Source organism: Medicago truncatula, chromosome 8, assembly GCF_003473485.1.
Source record: "Medicago truncatula cultivar Jemalong A17 chromosome 8, MtrunA17r5.0-ANR, whole genome shotgun sequence".
NCBI lineage: Eukaryota > Viridiplantae > Streptophyta > Magnoliopsida > Fabales > Fabaceae > Medicago > Medicago truncatula.
Window position 1 is genome coordinate 13,994,919 of NC_053049.1, and position 20,988 is coordinate 14,015,906.

The 20,988-nt window shown below is 34.0% G+C and overlaps 1 protein-coding gene and 1 long non-coding RNA gene across 2 annotated transcripts; both read left to right on the forward strand.

Moving 5' to 3' along the window:
* The first annotated feature begins 6,116 nt into the window (after window positions 1-6,116).
* On the forward strand, window positions 6,117-7,132 carry LOC112417072 (uncharacterized). Its single transcript, XR_003007530.2, has 3 exons — window positions 6,117-6,356; window positions 6,437-6,520; window positions 6,851-7,132. It is a non-coding gene; the product is annotated as an uncharacterized lncRNA (long non-coding RNA).
* Window positions 7,133-9,448: 2,316 nt separating this feature from the next.
* On the forward strand, window positions 9,449-13,856 carry LOC11446216 (ADP,ATP carrier protein 1, mitochondrial). The gene is made up of 4 exons (XM_024773281.2): window positions 9,449-9,602; window positions 11,630-12,065; window positions 12,332-12,706; window positions 13,282-13,856. Exons 2-4 carry the CDS (start codon window positions 11,640-11,642, stop codon window positions 13,576-13,578), a joined length of 1,098 nt encoding a protein of 365 aa, XP_024629049.1. The 5' UTR covers window positions 9,449-9,602; window positions 11,630-11,639; the 3' UTR covers window positions 13,579-13,856.
* The last annotated feature ends 7,132 nt before the right edge of the window (window positions 13,857-20,988 follow it).

Here is a 20,988-nt window from a genome sequence, read left to right on the forward strand (position 1 = left end):
GGATTCTTTTGAAAGAGAGCCATTAATGTGTGTTTGGACGGTTACAACCACTAACAGCTTTTCATTCTTCACTTCACCTCTTTTCTTCCATTTTCTTCAAATGTTTTTAGTTTTTTAGGGGTGTCGGTGGTGTCATGGTCATTGTTGACCGTTCATATGAACCCTTCAATAGCATTGCAGCCTGTGTGGGGTTCATATAACGGTCAACAGAGACTCTTGACATCAAAGAAAGACACAAAAAACCACATAACATCTGGTCCGGATTTAATTTTCCGGAAATCACTAACAATCTGGTCTGTATTATATAATCCGAACCAGGGGTATTTTTGGAAATTTTGCAGGGCGCGCGAGAAACCACCAGGATGGAAAGGTAATAGTCTAATTAAAATGTTTATTCCAATACACCAAATTGCACTTGCATGGAAAATATACAAGAAACCAGCATCCCTTTTTCTTTTTTTAAGGAGGAAACCAACAGCAGTTCATGGCTGGAATAGGTTCTATTGATGGAATTTTTTCCAGTTTGGATCGTGACTATTGATGACTTGTTCCACAACAAATCGAAAGGAAAATTTTATTTTATACCCTAATATTTGTACCTCACCCATACAAATTATTGATAATTCCAAACTTGTTATTTTTTGTCATTTAACTTTTTTATTCCTTAATTTTTTTTCACCCTCAATTTCAACATTTCTTAGTTCAACATAAGTTCATCCCTATATGATATTCCAATATTTCTATGAAATTTTCGAAAAACTTACATCTTTAGGTCGAGTTAAAATTTCGAAAAACTATCCAAAACGTTTTTAGGATGTCTCTTTTTTTTTTCTTTCAAAAAAGTCATATTTATTTTTCCGAAGTTGAATCCGGAAATGATTTGACAATCTTTTCCGATGCAATAATAATGAGATGCTTTGAGTTTACCAGTTTATACCTAAATGCTTCACATCCAACCTTGCCATAAGGCAACACATTACTCCAACAATACTACAAGTATTCTTTGACAGTCCTTTATTATTTTTTTTATTTTTTTTGTCAAGTAGGCTAGTTAGGGGTGTTCGCATCCAATCCAATCCAATGCAAACCGCAGCAACCGAACCGAAAAACCGAAAACCGAAAAAAAACCGCAATTTTAAATGGATTGGATTGGTTTTCGGTTCACATGGTATAAACCGATCCAATCCAATCCAAACCGAACTTATACTTGTATATATGAATTTCTTGTAAATGTAATCCTTAACTACTATTATTCTGTAACGTTTCTATTCTCTATGACTTTCTCTTTGTATTGACTTTTTTCAAATTTTTAACAAATATTATTAATTGTATTAATTCTCTTCCTTGATTAAGGAGTATACATTCAATGATCACTTCTACCAAAACAAAAATCACTCAAACGACAATCAGCCATTTATGCTATATATTTGCCTAGGCATGCTCTTGTTTCTGTATACTCATTCACCTTTGGCCTTTCATTTGCTGAAGCACTTCATCCCCTCCCTCTCCCAGCCACAGTTTCGTTCCCTTTTAGTACTTGGAAAAGCAAGGTGAACATCAACTCTTTTGCATTTCTTTCTCTTAAAATTCTTCTATTATTTGTATTCAAATAAATGGGTTTATATCTTTTGTGACTTACTCTTAGTGTTTCTTAATTTCTTATTCCTTTTTGTGATTTACTATTTGATTTTTATGCAGAGATATTGTATTTGCATTTGGTTCTTTTAAGTGTTCTCATAGCATTTCTACTAAAAATGGCTGAGGTAAGTTTAAAAGTTATTTTGAAGGAATTTAATTTGATATCATCGTTGGATAGAATTCTAACTTGCTTGTTTTATCTATACAGGAGCAAAACACCCAAAATGTGGAGAGAGTAATTGAAAATGCTGAATTGCCTTCACCTGAACCCAATGAGCAACAAACTACTTCAAAAAAGACAAAGGTTCCCAAAAAAGACAAGAAGAGGAAGAGTGGTGAACCAACTGCTGAAGAAGAAGAAGGAGAAGAAACAGAAGAAGATGGAGGTAAGAGAAAACCCACTAAACCTAGATCTTGGACTTGGGATCATTTCACTAAATATAATTGTCCTAAGTCAAGAAAACGTAGGGCTAGATGTAAATGGTGTGAGGCAACTTATGCATGTGATACACATAGGAATGGTACATCTAATTTAAAGAATCATTTGTTGACTCAATGCAAAAAGTTTCCAAGAGAAACTACTAATGATGCACAAACAATTCTTAGCCTCTTGCAACTAAAAAAGGAAGATGGGAAAGGGGTTGGTAATACATTGGTTGGTGTTTCATTTGATGTTGAAGCATGTAGAGAAGCTCTTTCTAGGATGATTATTATAGATGAGTTGAAGTAGATAAAATAGTCACAAGGAAGGGGGGGTTTGAATTGTGACCCTTTAAAAATTAACCTGAAACTTAAAAGTGATTCTCAAGTAGTTTACTTGGAATAGTTAAGTTAATATTCTGACTTCAGAACGTTCTGAAGTTCATACACATAAACAGTTTAATAAAGTAAATGTGTAAGTGTGTGTTGTGTATACTGTAATTAAAGAGTATAGGGAAGAGAGAAAGAACACACAGAAATTTATAGTGGTTCACCCAATGTGGGTTAGTCCACTCCTCACAATCTTGTGAGAGTTTCCACTATGATGCTTGAGATAACCTCTCAAATCCTGCACCTTACAATCTTGTTCACCTGAACAATTACAATCCTGTATTCTCTAAGCCTCAGCAGGCTTGCACCTTCTTGCTAAGTTAACCACTTAGACTTTTACAACCTTTGCTCAACCTAACACTTTAGGACCTCTAAAAGCTAGATGAGACTTTGTTACAATTTGTATGGAAGTTGGGTGTTTGTAAAACAAACAGTGGAAGAAGAAGAAGAGGTTATCCTACAGATAACAAGAGTATTGATTTGCACTAAGTTGATGAAAGACTTAGAGATTGATCAATTTCAGTTTGCAAAAGCTTCAAACAATCAAGTTGTTTTCTTGTATGCTTTGCAATTTGTTGTGGAGTTTGAATGTTTGAGAATCAAACAGAGGAGGAGGAAGAAAGTTATCTTTGCACGAGATAACTAAGAGTATTGATTTGCACTAAGGAAACAAAAGCCTTAGAGATTGATCAATTTCAATTTGCAAGAGCTTCAAACAATCTTTGTTGTTTTCTTGTATGCTTTGCAATGGTGCAAGTTTTGCTAAGGCCAAGCCCTCTATTTATAGAGTCTTTGGGCTCATATAGCCGTTGTAGGGTGTCCAATGGTGTTATGCCATGTGTCCTAGGTCCCACAAGCTTCAACTTGAAATTCTGGGCAAACATTCTGATCTCTGATGAACATCAGAATGTTGTTGTGTTCATGATGATCTTCATCTGGGTTCATCATGTTCTTCATCTGGGTTCATCATGTATGAATGAACACATGAAGTTCTGGGCTATGCATATGCTTTCCATATGAATTTCTGGACAATAACCAATGTATGGACTTTTCTTCATACATCAGAATGTTCCTTTCCCAGATTTTGTCTTGGAACCGGTGCAGGAGGATTTAGTGGGATTCTGTATCTTCATGCCCATGCTTTGAGAGATTGTATTGTCCTTGTTCAGTACCAACTCTCAGACGTGTCTATCTCTTGTTGAAGATGACAGATTTGCTTTTCACCTACTGTACTGTTCATAAAGTAGGCATGTGCTGAGCTGAACATTCTGACCATCAGAATGTTTGATATTCATGATGTTCTTCATCTGGGTTCATCAAGGATGAATGTCTGATGGGTTTCTGGGTCCATCCAATACGTGACATGAGATTTGTTCAAGTTTTATCCTTCAAAAGTTACTTCTCCATATGCATCAAAAGTTGCTTGAAAAAGTAGGATAAAGTTGAATCAAATCTGTCTTGGATTTGGTGCAGGAAAGAGAGGATAGTGGATCTGCAATCTTCAGGCCCATGCTTCAAGGAGATTTGCTTGATTCATCTCAGAGTACACGTTATCTCTGATGCAAGATCTCCTTTTGCTAGCTTTTCCATCTTTCCACCAACTACACTGTTCATGGCTGGAAGCATGTGCAGAAGTGAACATTCTGATCTCAGAATGTTTCATTTGTTCTTACTTTAGGTTGATTTATAAGACTTAACTTTTAATGTAATCAAACCTAATAGTAAGATACAACTGAAGTGCAGTGAATGCATCATCTAGGACAATATTCTCTTTGGAATATTCCTAGTACTTTAATGTTCATAGTCTTGGATGAACATTAAAGATCCTTTTGACATAGATCCTTGTCCATGCCTTTATTTGTTGATAGATCCATGCAGATGTACTTTTCTGGACCTTTTATTCATGTCAAGTGTACTTGCATGCTCTTCATGTTCTTGATAAATCTGAGTTGCTTCTGAACAACCTTCTGAACTGGGTTGCTTCTGAACAGGGTTCTGAACAACCTTCTGAACTGGGTTGCTTCTGAACAGAGTTGCTTCTGAACTCTCATCAGAACGTTCTGATCAACTTTCTGATCAACATTCTGAACTAACTTTTTGAACTTCAGAATTAGTTCATGGATTCAATGTCCTTTGATTTTATGCATCTTGGTATGATTCAGACCTTGTTCCTGTCTTAGTGAAAACACTCAAGAGCACAAGTTAAATACCAAGGAATTAATCAAAGTCCATTTAATCCTTAATCATTAAAGTTTATTATCTTTAAAATTAATTAGGGATTTTGCCTCAACATGAGTTGCCTTTCAAGTTTGTTGAGGGAGAGGGATTTCGGTATTTCATGAGTGTTGTGCAACCTAGATTTACAATTCCAGGAAGGATCACTGTGGCTAGGGATTGTTGGAATCTTTATGTGAATGAAAAGAATAAGCTAAAAAGTTTACTCAGTCATCCAAATCAGAGTGTTTGCTTAACTACTGATTGCTGGAGTTCTGTTCAAAATTTGAATTATTTGTGTCTTACTGCACATTTCATCGATAATGATTGGAAATTGAACAAAAGGATACTAAACTTTTGTTTGATCAAAAATCATAAAGGTGAAACTATTGGGAGAAAAATTGAGAAGTGTCTTTTGGGTTGGGGAATCTCTAAAGTTTTCAGTCTTACAGTTGATAATGCAAGTGCCAATGATGTTGCGGTTTCATACTTGAAAGGTAGAATGGAGGACTGGAATGCTCATCCGATGAAAGGTGAATATTTACATGTTCGTTGTTGTGCTCATATTTTAAATCTTGTAGTTAATGATGGATTGAATTCAAAGGATCTGCATGCTTCAATCAATAAGATTAGAAATGCTGTTAGATTTGTGCGTGCTTCCCCTGGTCGCTTGGAAAGGTTCAAGAATGTCATAAAGGAGTGTAGGATACAAGATAATAGCACAGTGCAATTAGATGTGTCTACAAGATGGAATTCTACTTATCTTATGCTTGTAAGTGCTTTGAAGTTTCAAAAGGCATTTAAAAGGTTAGGAGAGCGAGATACTGAGTTTGCATTGATGTCAGGTGGTATTCCAAAAACTGAGGATTGGGATAATGCACGAGTGTTTGTGGAGTTTCTGAAAATATTTTATGATGTGACTTTGAAGGTGTCTGGTTCTTTGTTTGTGACTTCTTCTCAATACTTTCATGAATATTGCTTGATATCTAATACTTTAAAAAAATGGTCAAATAGTTCAGATCCTTTGCTTGAGACCATGGCTGAAAAAATGAAAGCTAAGCATGATAAGTATTGGGGGAACATTAAAAATACGAACATGATGATTTTTATTGCTGTGGTTCTTGATCCTCGATACAAGCTTCGATTTGTTGCTTGGAGTCTTGAAAAGCTTTATGATAAGGAAGATTCTGATTTATTAAGTGGAAAAGTGAAGGAGACTTTTGAAAAAATGTTTATTGCCTATAGAAGTTTTAATGGAAATGGTGAATCTCAACCTACCAATATTGAGATTGAGACTTCTGAAACTGAAGTAGCTAATGAATCCTCATTTGCTTCTGAGTTTGATAAGGATGTGAGTATGAATGAGATTATGACCAAAAATGAGGTGGAAGAGTATCTCTTGGAGCCTTTGGAGAAGAGAACTGGAACTTTTGATATCTTCAATTGATGGAAGGTGAATTCTAGTAAATATCCTATACTTGGACTGATTGCCAAAGATGTACTAGCTATGCCAGTGTCCACAGTTGCTTCAGAATCTGCATTTAGCACCGGGGGTAGAATTCTTAATAATTATAGGAGTTCTCTTACTCCAAAAACAGTTGAGGCTTTAATTTGTGCACAAGATTGGTTTCGATCCTCTCCATTAGCAACTGACATTGAAGAACTTGTGGCAGAATTTGAAAAGATTGAGCTAGGTACTTTAATTTATTAGTGTAATTATTTATGTTAAGTCTGATTTTATCCCTTATTTACAATTTTCTTTTTGACTATTTAGAACTATTGCCAACTACACAACGCACTGAAGACGACTCTGGTGCTGAGTCAGATTGATTTGGCATAACTTGTTGCTGCTGTTTTGGTAAGTTATATATTGTTTTCTTATATTATTGAGCTATATTCATTTTAATATGTTTAAGTGTTTAACTAGAGTTGGTTTGGCTTCTTGTTAAATATGCCATGCTGCTTATATCCTACAGTTTTTCTATGTTTTATGTATTAAAGCATAGAGTGATAAGACAAATAATATACAAAATGAGTACAAATTTAATAATCTTTATACTTGTTTCATGTCGAAAATCTGTTCTTCTCATGAAACTTAATTGAATACATGGCTCATAATTAGCTCATGTTTAACACCAGAATTCTTTATACGCTAATGCCATTTTGTATTTTAATTTTCTGTATGCAGGGGTTGTTGGTCTCTCATTTTAAGTGCCTTTCATTGGGATCAAACAATCAGCTTTGGAAAAATAATTTAGCAAGATGGAGCTTAGTTTTGCACTCAATTGTAGGGTGCATTTTATTAAGACTATTATTTTCGGATTTCATTTCTTGAGAGAGTGGAACTTTTTGGTTAATTGTTATTGATCTTAATTTTGTGTTTCGTATGGTTTTGTAAGACATATAAATATTTGGATAATTTTTCTTGAATGGTTACTACTTTGTTTGCTTATAAGGCTACTATATTATTTACTTTACGATGATTTTATTTTTCATTTATTCATCTTTTTCTTAACCTTATTTTTTTTATGAAATGTCATAATCAGAAAGCTTGTTTTCTTAAATAAAAATTAAAAATTTTATAAAACAATAAAAACCGAAAACCAATCCAATCCAAACCGAAAAAAATTGGATTGGATTTGATTTTAAAACCAAATCAATTGGATGAACAAATAACAAAACCGAAGACATTGGATCGGATAGTTTTTCCTTCCAAAACCGAACCAATCCAATCCGCGAACACCCCTAAGGCTAGTGACTTGAGCTCACACAATTTAATTGTGGAGATGTGGAATGTCCGGTGTTCGAACCTCAGCTCCGACATATAAAATGCAATATCCCTACCGACTCCATGAAGAAACATACTCCTAGAGCCTAGAATACACTAATGAATTCTAACTGAAATTCGCTCCAAAATGATGTCGGCATCACCAGAATCACAATCAATCAAAAGCCACTCAAAATTAGAGCTTAACGCATAATCATCTTATATTAAACTTCAAAGCTCCCTCTTACATAGAATACCAAAATCCTTTATTGGTGAGATATAATAACAATAACGGTGATACTAAATTAGAGCTTGAATTTTCAAGGAAAGAACTTAAAGCAAAGCAAAAAAAAAAAAAAAGATCTGCAATTTCCAAAAACGAGATTTGTAGAGGAAAACATATCTTGATGATTACATGATCAAACCACAGAAAAACGCAAATCCAATTCAATAAACAAGATATGTATTCACTAAATCGCAAAAGTTTTAAACGCAAATTGAAAGACATTGATGATGATGCTTGCAAACCGGAAGATGTGATGCTGCTGCAACCTGAAGTACGTTGTAGATGTCTCTAAACCGGAATACGTTGATGTCTTGCGAAAGGTTTACTCAAACCGGAAACGTTTTGAGACAAGTGAAAGAAAAAAATAATTGTTTTAACTTTTATATATGCGGGTAAAATATAGTGGTGAAAGTACGAAAGGGGGAGGGAGGGTGGGGGGGGGGGGGGGGTATAAAGTAAAATCTTCAATCGAAAGCTGAATGATGGGCCAAATAACATTGTGGCCCAAAAGGCAAGTATAGTCCAATAGATGAAGTTGTGCTATTTTTCGATATTTTTGAATTTGTCATATTGCACATAGGGTTGTGCTATTTATTTTTTATTTTTTAAAAAATTCGGTATTCGGCTCAAAGATCCACTCATTTGAGTAGTCCAATTTCATCTTTCACTTGTGAAAATCAATTTAAAACAAAAATAAAGCTTTGTATAGTCTTATCCACCGAAATTATAGAGTTGTGTTGTTAAAGCACATAGAAGAATGCAAGGGTAGGGACATAGATGGTCGATGATATCCAGTCCACAGGAGGAAGAAGCATGAAAGAAATAGAGATATTTAAATAAAAATTGATAGCCAATTAAGTGGTAAATGCTACTAAGAGATCTAAATAAGACATATCTTTGTTCTGGTTAAAATAGATCCCAGCTACATCATTCGATGACAAGAATTGGTGGAAACTTTGTAATTCGAGATTTCAAGTGAACACTTAGTTAAATATTTTCTCAAAAGCTTGGAAAGAATCACTTTGTAATGATAGAGGTGTTGTATTGGCGTAAATAGCTTCGCCCGTAGGATGGATGATTTAATAATGGCTTAAATGTTCAATCGGTCCCTTAACTTGATTTCAAGTATCGGTTTGGTCCCATAAGTAATAAAAGGTTCGTTTAGGTCCCATAACTTTATTAAAGTATCGGTCTGATCCTTTTTTGTTAATTTAATTCAAAAAAACGTTAAGTTTAGAGACCAAATTAATACTAATTAAATAAGTTAAGGGACCAAACTATACTAATTAAATAAGTTAAAGGATCAAAATTTAACGTTTTTTTTGAATTAAATTAACATAAAAGACCAAACGATACTTTAAATGAAGTTAAGGGACCTAAACGGACCTTTTATTACTTATGGGACCAAACCGATACTTGAAATCAAGTTAAGGGACCAGTTGAACATTTAAGCCTTTAATAATCTATTTAGGTTAGTTTGGTGGTGTTGGATTGAGACCTTGTGCTCATCTCAAGTTCGATTTTCTCCGATACTAATATGACATGTACATCTTTTTGATGTTGGAAGGTATTTGATGTGTAAAAAACAAATTTAAACAAAAAAATTATATAATTTTTCCTTCTTTTTTACAATAATTATATTTTTATTTTAATTAGTATTAGTTTAATTGACCCACGTGGCACTTTATGATTGGTTAGACTGACCCACTAACCCACTAACCCAATGGGTCAGTTTGAGTGGGTTGGGTTCACATCACACAGTTAAAAACCACTGTTTTCACGTTATTTGACTCTCTCTCAGCCCCAAAGCACTTGGTTCCACCTGCGGCATTTGCCAAAGTCTCCAACAAACTCGCGCAGCCACCAACGCTCCTTTTCATTTCCTAGGTTAATAACAAAACCTAACTTCTCATTTCTATTATCTTTGTTCTTCATTTTCCTCATTTTTCTTCCATCAAGGTTTTTGTTTTTGTTTTTGTTTTTCCATTGATGTTTTTTTAGCTTAATTTTCATACTGTTGAATTGAATTGGCTTGATCTGTAAGCTGAATCTCTCACTCTTGTTTTTTATGAAATGGGTTTATGAAAAGTTTTTTTTTTTTTTTTGTCACTCTTTTGATGGATCTTTCATAAATTCAATAACTTTATGTTTTTGATGTTTTTTATTTTGCAATATGAAAAAATGGTGATTCATTAGTAGCAGATTAGATCTTTTTGGGTATGATGGTCCTCCATAATTGATATGTGAGATCTGATCACAATCTGCAAATAATCATGTTTCAATTTTTTGTTTACTTTTGAAATTGTATTATACTGTTAATAGCTGATAGAATTTGATTTATTATTTGTGATCTGTGATTATACTGTTGATTAGTTCAATATGTGTAGAATTATGAATTATGGATAATGAATGGTGGCTCCTCATTGGATTTGATATTTCTTTTTAGGGTTAATAGTGTTTTACCCCCTGTAATTTAGGTCATATCCGGCGGTTTTACCCCTGTAAAATATATTTTTTGGATTTCGTCCTTGTAATTTGAAGATTTTTGGTTTTGTACCTTCATGAATTTTGACTGGCAGGGGGTAAACCGAAATTTGCTTAAATCAACATGGGGGTTAAACCTAAATTTTCTCAAATTACAAGGGGTAAACCTAAATTTGCTCAAATTACAGGGGGTAAACCTAAATTTGCTCAAATTACAGGGGGTAAACCTAAATTTGCTCAAATTACAGGGGGTAAAATTTTCCATGAAGGTCCAAAACCAAAAAATCTTCAAATTACAAGGATGAAATTCAGAAAAACTATTTTACAGGGGGAAAAACCAGAAATGACTTATATTACAGGGGATTAAAAGACTATTAACCCTTCATTTTATGTATTTTTGGACTGCATTACAGATCGGTTGTCATAGTGTCATGTTTGTTCAAGGGAAATGATTTGTCCATGTTTTCTTGAGTATTTTTTAAGCATGGATTCTGTCTGAATTAAGAGTGTTTGTGATTTAATTAATATGTGAAACAAAAGCTTTTTACATTTAAATGACTTGATTTTTGACGAGTGAAGACTCAATTTGGTCATGACAATTTTGTAGGGGCTAAATTTTGTTTTCGACAAAATATAATATCAAACTAGTCTTTGTTATAATGAATCCGGTACTAAGTTGTCCTCGGGATAAGAACGCCATGGACTATTTTGGGTATTATATTTTGCAAGGGACTAAATTGGACTGCTAGCAAATTGTGAGGGGCCAAATTGGGTCTTTACCCATTTTTTGATTAATCATTTAGGGTTTTGGACATGATGTGTTTCATTTGATCTTGAAAAAAATGAAATTTGTTATTATAAATTTCATTTGAGTTAGAACATGTGAACGATGGTATGATTTGAGTTTCATGTTTTGTAGTTTATGTGTTTTCGTCTTGTTAAGCCATACACATGATTCTGACATTGTTAGGTTTTTGTTTGTAGTTTATGTGTTTTCGTCTTGTTAAGCCATAACCATGACTCTGACATTGTTAGGTTTTTGTTTGTAGTTTATGTTTTTTCGTCTTGTTAAGCCATAAACATGACTCTGACATTGTTAGGTTTTTGTTTGTATTTTATGTGTTTTCGTCTTGTTAAGCCATAAACATGACTCTGACATGTTTGTAGTTTATATGTTTTCGTCTTGTTAAGCCATAACCATGACTCTGACATTGTTAGGTTTTTGTTTGTAGTTTTATGTGTTTTCGTCTTGTTAAGCTATAAACATGACTCTGACATTGTTCGGTTTTTGTTTGTAGTTTATGAACTAAATAACTGGATACATTAGATTGCTTGTTCAGATATTTGCATTGTTTTTCTGTTTGTTCTGTTAGGATCACATTCCTTAATTTCTGAATGTTATTTGACATTATGTAACTTGCATTGTTCAGGAAAGTCACCATGGTTGATCAGGTTCAGCGCCCTAACCTCGTTCAGAATGTTGCACGCCAGACCGGTCTTTCTATGTACCAAAAGAGGTCATTTGGGAGTTACTCCAACCCTGCATTTCAGTATCCAATGATGCCAGCATGTAATGCTGCAACAACAGCTTCCCCTATCTTTGTTGCAGCTCCTGCTGAGAAAGGAAACTTTCTTGTTGACTTTCTCATGGGTGGAGTTTCAGCTGCTGTTTCAAAAACCGCCGCTGCTCCCATTGAACGAATTAAGCTTTTGATCCAAAACCAGGATGAGATGATTAAAGCTGGTAGACTTTCTGAGCCCTATAAGGGAATCGGTGACTGTTTTAAGCGAACAACAGCTGAGGAAGGTGTTGTTGCCCTATGGAGAGGTAACACCGCAAATGTCATCCGTTATTTCCCTACTCAGGTTAGTTGAGTTCTATTGTTTCTCCCTTTTGATTTTTAGTGCTTTCAAATAGAAGCTATAGCTTAGCAGATCAGAATTTGAATAAGTCGCTATTGTTCCGCAATACTCTATTTAGTATGAAGTGTTGTCAAATAGTGGCGGCACTGTGGCATAGCGGAATTTGAGCAGACAGCTGATTGACAACAATAGATTTTTATCATGTTTCTTCACAACTCTTTTTTGGTTTGTTGTATGCGATGCTAACTTTGTGATTCAATTTCTTTTAGGCTTTGAACTTTGCATTCAAGGACTACTTCAAGAGGCTTTTCAATTTCAAGAAGGACAAGGATGGTTACTGGAAATGGTTTGCTGGAAACTTGGCCTCAGGAGGTGCTGCTGGTGCTTCATCCCTTTTCTTCGTCTACTCCCTTGACTATGCTCGTACCCGTCTAGCAAATGACGCAAAGGCTGCAAAGAAAGGTGCTGGAGGAAGACAATTCAATGGTCTTATTGATGTCTACAAGAAGACACTGGCAACTGATGGTATTGCTGGCCTTTACCGTGGTTTCAATATCTCTTGTGTCGGAATCATTGTGTATCGTGGTCTCTACTTTGGAATGTATGATTCCCTAAAGCCAGTTCTCCTTACTGGATCTCTGCAGGTTCGCATGCTTTATCTCCTGCATCATTTTATTCGACCAAATTCTTTAGGTCTACTAACTTAAGTTTGTTGATATGTGCCTTATCTCCTGTGTCATTTTATTCTACCAAATTCTTTAGTTCGACTAACCTAACATTGTTGATATGTTTTCTAGTTCATATCAATATTGGTGTTATTGAAGGTCTGATTTGATTGACTTTTTTAAGCATATCTACCGACATAAGCTCTTATGAGACTATTTGGAGATCTTGTAAAAACAACTGACAGCATGTCTACAAGCTGTTTTTAACTTATTTCAATTCCATAAGCTCTCAATGATAGCTTGTGAAAACAAGTTATAATTTATATGAAAACAATTTGACTTTATTTAATTTTCTGTTATAGAAATAGCTTATTCATATGTACTTTTATGATGAGTGTTTATGTTATAAGCGCTTACTTCTGCTGTTTATCCAGACATGGCCATAAACTAAAATAAAGCAAGAAAAGTTGCTTCTGATTTTTTCTTTCGAGTCTTTGAGTTCAATCATTTGCTGATAGCTATTTTTGTTTTCTATTGTCTCTTGATCATTGCAGGATAGTTTCTTTGCTAGCTTTGGTCTTGGATGGCTCATCACCAATGGTGCAGGTCTAGCATCTTACCCAATTGACACAGTTAGGAGAAGAATGATGATGACATCTGGAGAAGCTGTCAAGTACAAGAGCTCCTTCGATGCATTCCAACAAATCCTCAAGAATGAGGGCGCTAAGTCCTTGTTTAAGGGAGCTGGTGCTAACATCCTCCGTGCCGTCGCTGGTGCTGGTGTGCTCGCTGGTTACGACAAGTTACAGGTCATAATGCTCGGCAAGAAGTACGGATCCGGTGGTGCTTAATTCTTTTTTTCGGCCTCTGATTCATATTTTTGTTCTGGATGTTGATGAAAATAAATTTAGTTTTGAGAATTGACCAAGTATTGCGGAAAATTTTGTTCAATAATTAGTACTAAGTGATCCTATACCCTTTTCTTTGGATCGGAATATTTGATATTTCTAGGTTGATTTATTTGAATGACAAGAAAATATGTCATATTGAATTCCATTTTGTTTGATTTGAGTTTCTGTGAGATACTCTATTTTTTATTCTATTTTACTGTTTCAGGTATTAAAATGCATATGCACATTTTGGTTTCCATGTGCTGGAATAAATCTCTGGCTACTTAGTTGATCATTTGTTGTTTGAGTAAATTGCTTCTTCTACACATTTACTTTTCTCTTTTTTTGACATAACCAAATATCACCATTCTTCCTTTTGCCACCCTCTCATTTTCCTGGAATAATTTTGTAGGCTAAATTCTTGCATGCTCTTTTTTTATGTTTTCTTTTGAGAGAATGTTCTTTATTATGTTATTTATCTCTATTAATAGATATATTTTTACTTTGCCCTGTTCTCAAAGTTTTTCTCCTAAGATGAGGCTAGGGGTATGCCATGTAAATTGTGAAAGTATGATTTTTTTAAGGAAGAAAGTCAACCATTGAAAATATTTTTAAGGAAGAAAGTCAACCATTGACAAAAAGAGTGACTATTTGGAGACGAAGGGTACGGTGTGCGAGTGAAGGAAGTCGCGTACCGTGCATGAGTTGATTTTTACCTTAGATTCATCTAACTCATAAGAAGTTATCCTACACCCTTCACTCACTATAATAACCAAAAGCTTAACATCACTGGGAAAAAATCATACCAGAATTGGTCCAACCTATGTAACTCCATTATTTTACAGATCTTGAGAAGGGTTCAGGTTACGGTGGAAAAAGTCACAACAATATTTACAATTCACACACCATATCTCCATCATCACCATGAAAATAGAAAAGCTTAGCATCACATAATACAAACTAATGTAACTCCAGCATTTACGAATCATGAGAAATAGAGAAACTTGGAAATGAATAGTTTTGAACCAAATCATAAAAGAAAAACTAAAAAAATAATTTATTTATTTTTTGAATTTTCTTTGTACACCAGAATCAAAGATCGATTTGTAGTTTTTCAAAATAAAAATTCATAGAATTTTGTTTAAAGGATAAATATTAACATCACTCCAAGTCCACTCTAACTCCCAGATGTTGGTGTATAGCATACAATTAGCATCTAAGGCTTTTTCTTCGAGTTTAGATACCGATAAGCTAGCTTTGCTTGCTTTGTAGGAAAAGCTTACAAATGGCGTGCCCGATTCTCTACCATCATGGAATGAGTCTCTACATTTCTGTGAATGGCAGGGGGTTACATGTGGTGGTCGTCACATGCGAGTCTCTGCCTTGCATTTGAAGAATCAAACATGGGGTGCTACTTTTGGACCATCCTTGGGAAATTTAACCTTTCTTAGAATCCTAAAACTTAAGAACATCGACTTGCAGATGAAATTCCAAAAGAAGTTGGTCGTTTGAAGTGATTGCAAATTCTTGACTTAAAAAAGAACAATATTCAAGGAGAGATTCCGATAGAGCTCGCTAATTGCACTAATATCAAGATAATTGATATGTGGAGCAATCAACTCACTGGAAGAGTTCCCATGTGGTTTGAGTCAATGATGCAGCTTACTATGTTGCTTCTTGATGGCAATAATCTAGTTGATACTATCCCACCTTCCTTGGGGAATATTTCGTCTCTCCAACACATAACATTTGCATATAATCACTTTTGGAAGGAAGCATACCTTATTCTTTGGGTAGGTTGTCAAGCTTGAAGCTATTGAATCCAGGTTCAAATAATTTGTCAGGTGAAATTCCTCATTCTCTTTACAACCTATGAAATATTCAAATTTTAGATCTTGGGGGGAACAAGTTATTCGGTAGTCTTCCATCAAATACGGATCTTGATTTTCCAAATCTTGAATAATTCTTGGTCGGAGAGAACCAAATAACGGGAACTTTTCCGTCTTCAATCTCCAACCTCACTGAATTGCAAATATTTGAAATATCATGGAATGCTTTTAATGGTCCAATATCTCTTACTTTAGGCCGATTAAATAAACTTGAGAGGATTCATATTTCCCGTAATAATTTTGGAAATGGATAAGCTCACGATTTGGATTTTCTTTCCTCGCTAAACAATTGTACTTAATTGTCAATGCTTGTTTTTTATCAAAATAGATTTGCTGGTGAGTTGTCGCATCTTATAGGAAACTTTTCTGTTCATCTCAGTATGCTTGATATGGGGCATAATCAAATATATGGAGTGATACCAAAAGAATAGGTCAACTAATCGGTTTAACTTCCTTAAAGATTGGAAACAATTTCCTTGAGGGAACAATTCCAGATTCAATTGGAATGCTTAAGAATCTAGTAAAATTGGTCTTGCAAGAAAACAAATTATCTGGTAACATTCCTACTATTATTGGCAATCTTACTATCTTGTATGAACTCTATCTGTCTAGCAAGAAATTGGAAGGAAGCAACCAACGGATTTTCTTCATCCAATCTGATAGGTACAATAAGCTTTGGTTCTGTTTACAAAGGATCTATTTCCTATTTTGAAAGACCTATTGTTGTAAAAGTGTTGAATCTTGAAACACGTTGAGCAGCGAAGAGTTTTACGGCTGAATGCAAAGCTTTAGGAAAGATGAAGCACCGAAATCGTGTTAAGATTCTTCCTTAATGTTCAAGTATTGATAATAAGGGTGACGATTTCAAGGCTATTGTTTTTGAGTTCATGTCTAATGGTAGTCTAGAAAAGATGTTGCACAATAACGAAGGAACTGAAAATCATTATCTCAGCTTTTCTCAAAGGGTGGACATAGCTTATGCATTGGATTATCTTCACAATGATGTAGAGCAAGCCTTAGGTCATTGTGATGTTAAGCCGAGCAACGTTCTTATATTGGAGATGCTCACCGGAAAGAGACCAACGGATATCATGTTTTCCGACGGTCTAAATCTACACAATTACTGTAAGATGAAAATTCCAGAAGGAATCCTTGCGATAGTGGATCAACGTTTGCTTATGCCATTTACGGAAGATCAAACATGGATCATTCGACTTCTTTAATCTTTAATTCAAACCAGTAAATTACTTACTTCTCAATAACTCTTATATTTTTTTGTTACCTTTCTTAATGGTGTGGATTATCCACGATTTGGTCAATAGCTAATCTTTGCAGAAAAGAAACTATTATGGGGTTTTTTCACCACCACTCACACCAACTATTATGAGGAAGAGAAGGAAAGTTACTTGGGTTAGGCTGAAATACATATGTTATAAAAAAATTATAAAGAAGATATCTACAACTTGACAACAATGTTTCCAATTCATTTTCATAGTCACAACCATTAAGAATACCATTCACCACATGTTGGCAATTACTTTCAAAGATGACACAATCAAAAAGAGCAATGATATTTGTACATCAATTTAATCACAACTTTAATGACAACCTTGCTTTTCTTTATTCTTATTGGTAAAAAAACAACGGAAATAGAAAAAGGAAGAGAGAGGTTAAAAACATCATAAAAATTAAGATGGAAAAATAGATGAATTTGATGGATAAAAACTATTCATTAACAATCAACTAAAAATCCTTTTAAAAATCTAGTACATCCGTTAAGCACAATATTCATCTAATCTCTTCAAAAACATTCATATAATCTAGTCATTATTAAATTTGTAGTGGATGATATCCATCCGGTCCATCTATTAGGTTTTGTTTAGATTGATGCAACAAATCGGAGCGGAGGAGAATGAAAAATAATGGAATGCAGTGGAATAGAATAGAAATTTCATTTCATTTCATTATTCAAGTATTTTACGAAAGAATAGGCCAAAGTGTATTATTTAGTTATTGATATTTTTTAAACCAATTATTTTTTACAAATTAAAATTATTTTTGTCTCGGCACATGACTCTTTAATAAGTCCAACTCATTTTTTTCAAATACTTTCCAAATTATCTTTATAGTAATTAAATTACATAGGATAAATGTTACAAGGAAAGGGCATGGTCTGTTTGAATATTTTATCAAACACAATTATCCTTTGTCAGGCTTTTAAGATTGTGTTATTGAGGATTTCTATTTGCATTTTTGGTTTTATGATGAGCTATATAACATGATAATTTTTTAAAAGCAAAACTATTGTGCAAAGCAATTGAGCCATATAACATGAACGTTTGTAATGTTGTAGAAGACAAGGGTCTGTTTTTATATTCTCCACCTCACCAAGGCATTGACGGATATTGGAGTGATAAATCATGAGTAAAGTAATTGTATATAAATGGAATGAAAAGAATAATAGACTAAATACTGGCCGTGCAAATTGGGAAAAAAGATGGAGTTGTTGTGCTGAATATGAAGAGAATGCCCCTCCTTGCAGAAAGGGATGACATGTTTGTTACGAGGTTTAAATAGGTCTTTCGTCCCTGCAAATACAGTACATTTGAATTTTTGTCTCTGAAGTTATTGATCCTTCCATTTTGCCATTGCAAATATTAATCATTTGAAAAATGGTTATAATTACATCTGATTAGTAAATTCAAGGACGAAAATTCAAATGACCTGTATTTGCAGTGATGAAAGACCAATTTAAGTCAACCACCTCGGCCAATCATCACTTGTGTCATGAGCACCACGTCACTAATGACAGCCCACCTCAGCAAAAAAACCTAATTAGGACCAAAAGTAAAATGATTAAAATTCAAACGACTTACATTTGCAGGGACGAAAAACATATTTAAGCCTTGTTATGATGATGATTTCACCATGTATTAACTTAAGTTTTTTTTTTAATTTTCCTTCTGAGTAATACAATTTTTCTTTCATTAAATAGTTTTATATCTATATGTTTTGCTCAGAGATGTGGGCAATTGTTCATGAGTTCAAGGTGAGAGGTAAGAGTTTGACTCAGTAACAGTTGAACAGGAATAACTCAGCTAGGTTGGCACCTAACTGATTCTTTCATCCTCTACTCCCTACTCTATATATATTATTTAAAAAGAGAAAAATATATACAAGAGGAGGGACTAGGCCAAAACCCTCAAAAAGAGAAAAAGAATAAAAAAAAGGCAAACAAACAGCTTAAGGAAACCGATAGTTAGGTAAGCTATTTCTATCTCTATAAAAATCTAACAACAGAAACAAAGAAAGACCCTCGAACCTAAAAACTCTGTTGAGGGCATGACCATGATTAGCTACTTTATCAACACAACAAATCCCTTCCCGGTAAATAGGGTTAATAGGTTTTTATCCCCTTGTAATATAAGTCATTTTCGGTTTTTCTGTAATATAGGTGAATCCAGCTTCGACCCCAACCAATGCCACAAATTGACCGCAAAATCACAAGACAAAAACAGGTGGGAAGAAGTTTCATCAATAGCATGACACAACACACAAATAGAAACCAGTGTACACCCACAAATCTTCAAATTATCATTGGAGGAAAGCTTACGATGCATTAAACGCCATAAAATAATAGAGTGAGAAGGAGGGATACAAGACCTCTGGATAGTAGAAGCCCACTGCAATGGACGAAGAGGGCGATGCAAGTGATGAAAGGCTTGCTTAGTTGACAGACCCCCGTCCGGAGAGTGAATCTAAATACGGCTATCAATAAGAGGAGATACCGGAAGCGTGATGTTCGGAATGCTCGCTGTGTAATTATCAATGTCTATTTTATTAAAGATGAGCAATAATGCAATTGCAATACAAATTTGCGAAAATGATTTTTTTGGTAACTTGTGATGAGTGCTACTTCATAAATAATGACATTTTCATTGATTCATTTTTTGTTCTTTTCTCCTCACAATAAATTTCCATTCATTCTACATTTCTATCTTGATGGGAGATTAGAAGCTTTCAAGCTTTAAACTGGTTCTTTTTTTTTTTTTTTTTAACAACCTGGTTGACATTTTTAATGATTTTTTCCCAAGTAGTCTGGACTTCATTTCTTCAACCTCACTAAAATCCACATATCACCATATGATCGAATCAACCTGTTGGTCTATACCAAAAGGTTGATATTGAAAGAATAAGATAAATTTCATATAAAGATTCGTTGGATGACTTGTAACATCATTAGATATTGTGACACATAACCTACACACAGTTGTACTATTTACCAGTTGTGTCCATATTTGAATTTGAGCGTTTGAGGTAAGTTTCCATCAAATGATTAATCATCTGTTCTTCATGGAATACTTTTCTAGAGGATTAGATTTTGAATCTTTATTGAAAGTACTATAACGATATAATTCTTGATCACTAAAGGATAGTATACAGTCTAATGAGATGAAGGAACATGTTTCTCATAATCAATAAGAATAGTTAAAGTGTTACTTGCATTCTCACAGTCTCTGAGTCATATTGATCTATGGGAACACCCATCACGTGCTCATATCGTCAGGTCATACATAAATATACGTCTTTAGTAAAAGGCGAAAGAATAGTTCGCTATGTGATTATCACACGGTTCCATTACATAAATATATGTCTATTGCACCACATGATATTATGTGGTCCAACCTTAAATTTTTGTGCTAATTCACATATGGTAAGGATTTTATGATAATTTATGTATCACATTTAAGTCAATTGACACCGCATATTGAACATAATTCACAAACAAAACAAAGATAATTTAGTATTACATCCGTCCTTAATTATAAGACACTTTTGTTAAAATTACGAGAATTAAGAAAGCAGATATTTATATTAAAGTTGTTTGTAATCACTATTGTTTTTACAATTTTATCCTTAAGAGAAAGAGTGATTTATGTTTTCCATATGCTATTTATTGTTGATGGAAGAAAAAGATGTATAATAAATAGGGGCATGTATGTAAAGAATTAATGTAGTTGGAAATAACAAAGAGGTCTTATAAAAAGGGACAAATTTTTTCTCTCAAAAGGGTCTTATAATTAAGGACGGAGGTAGTATCAATTTATAGAAAATAGTCTATCTAATATAAATCGCACAACACCCTAATCATCAAAGACAATTAAGATAACTAAAGAATAAAAACATGTATATGAGAAAGGGTTGACAATACTTTCAATTAATGCATAAAAGATATTATCATATCATTGGTGTCTAAATCCTACACAAAATTTTCTTTGTTGTGTTACTAGTGCAGACTATCCACTAGATATCAATGACTAATCGTAACCAGGGCTCAGGACCGTTCCTATGAAACTGTAGGTTCGACTCTCATAATAGCTTCCTAATAAAAAAACGCACAATTTTTAAAAAAAAAATTAATCTTCTATTTATGTTGAAAATAACACTCGTATAATGATACTAAAATCAAAATTAGCAATTA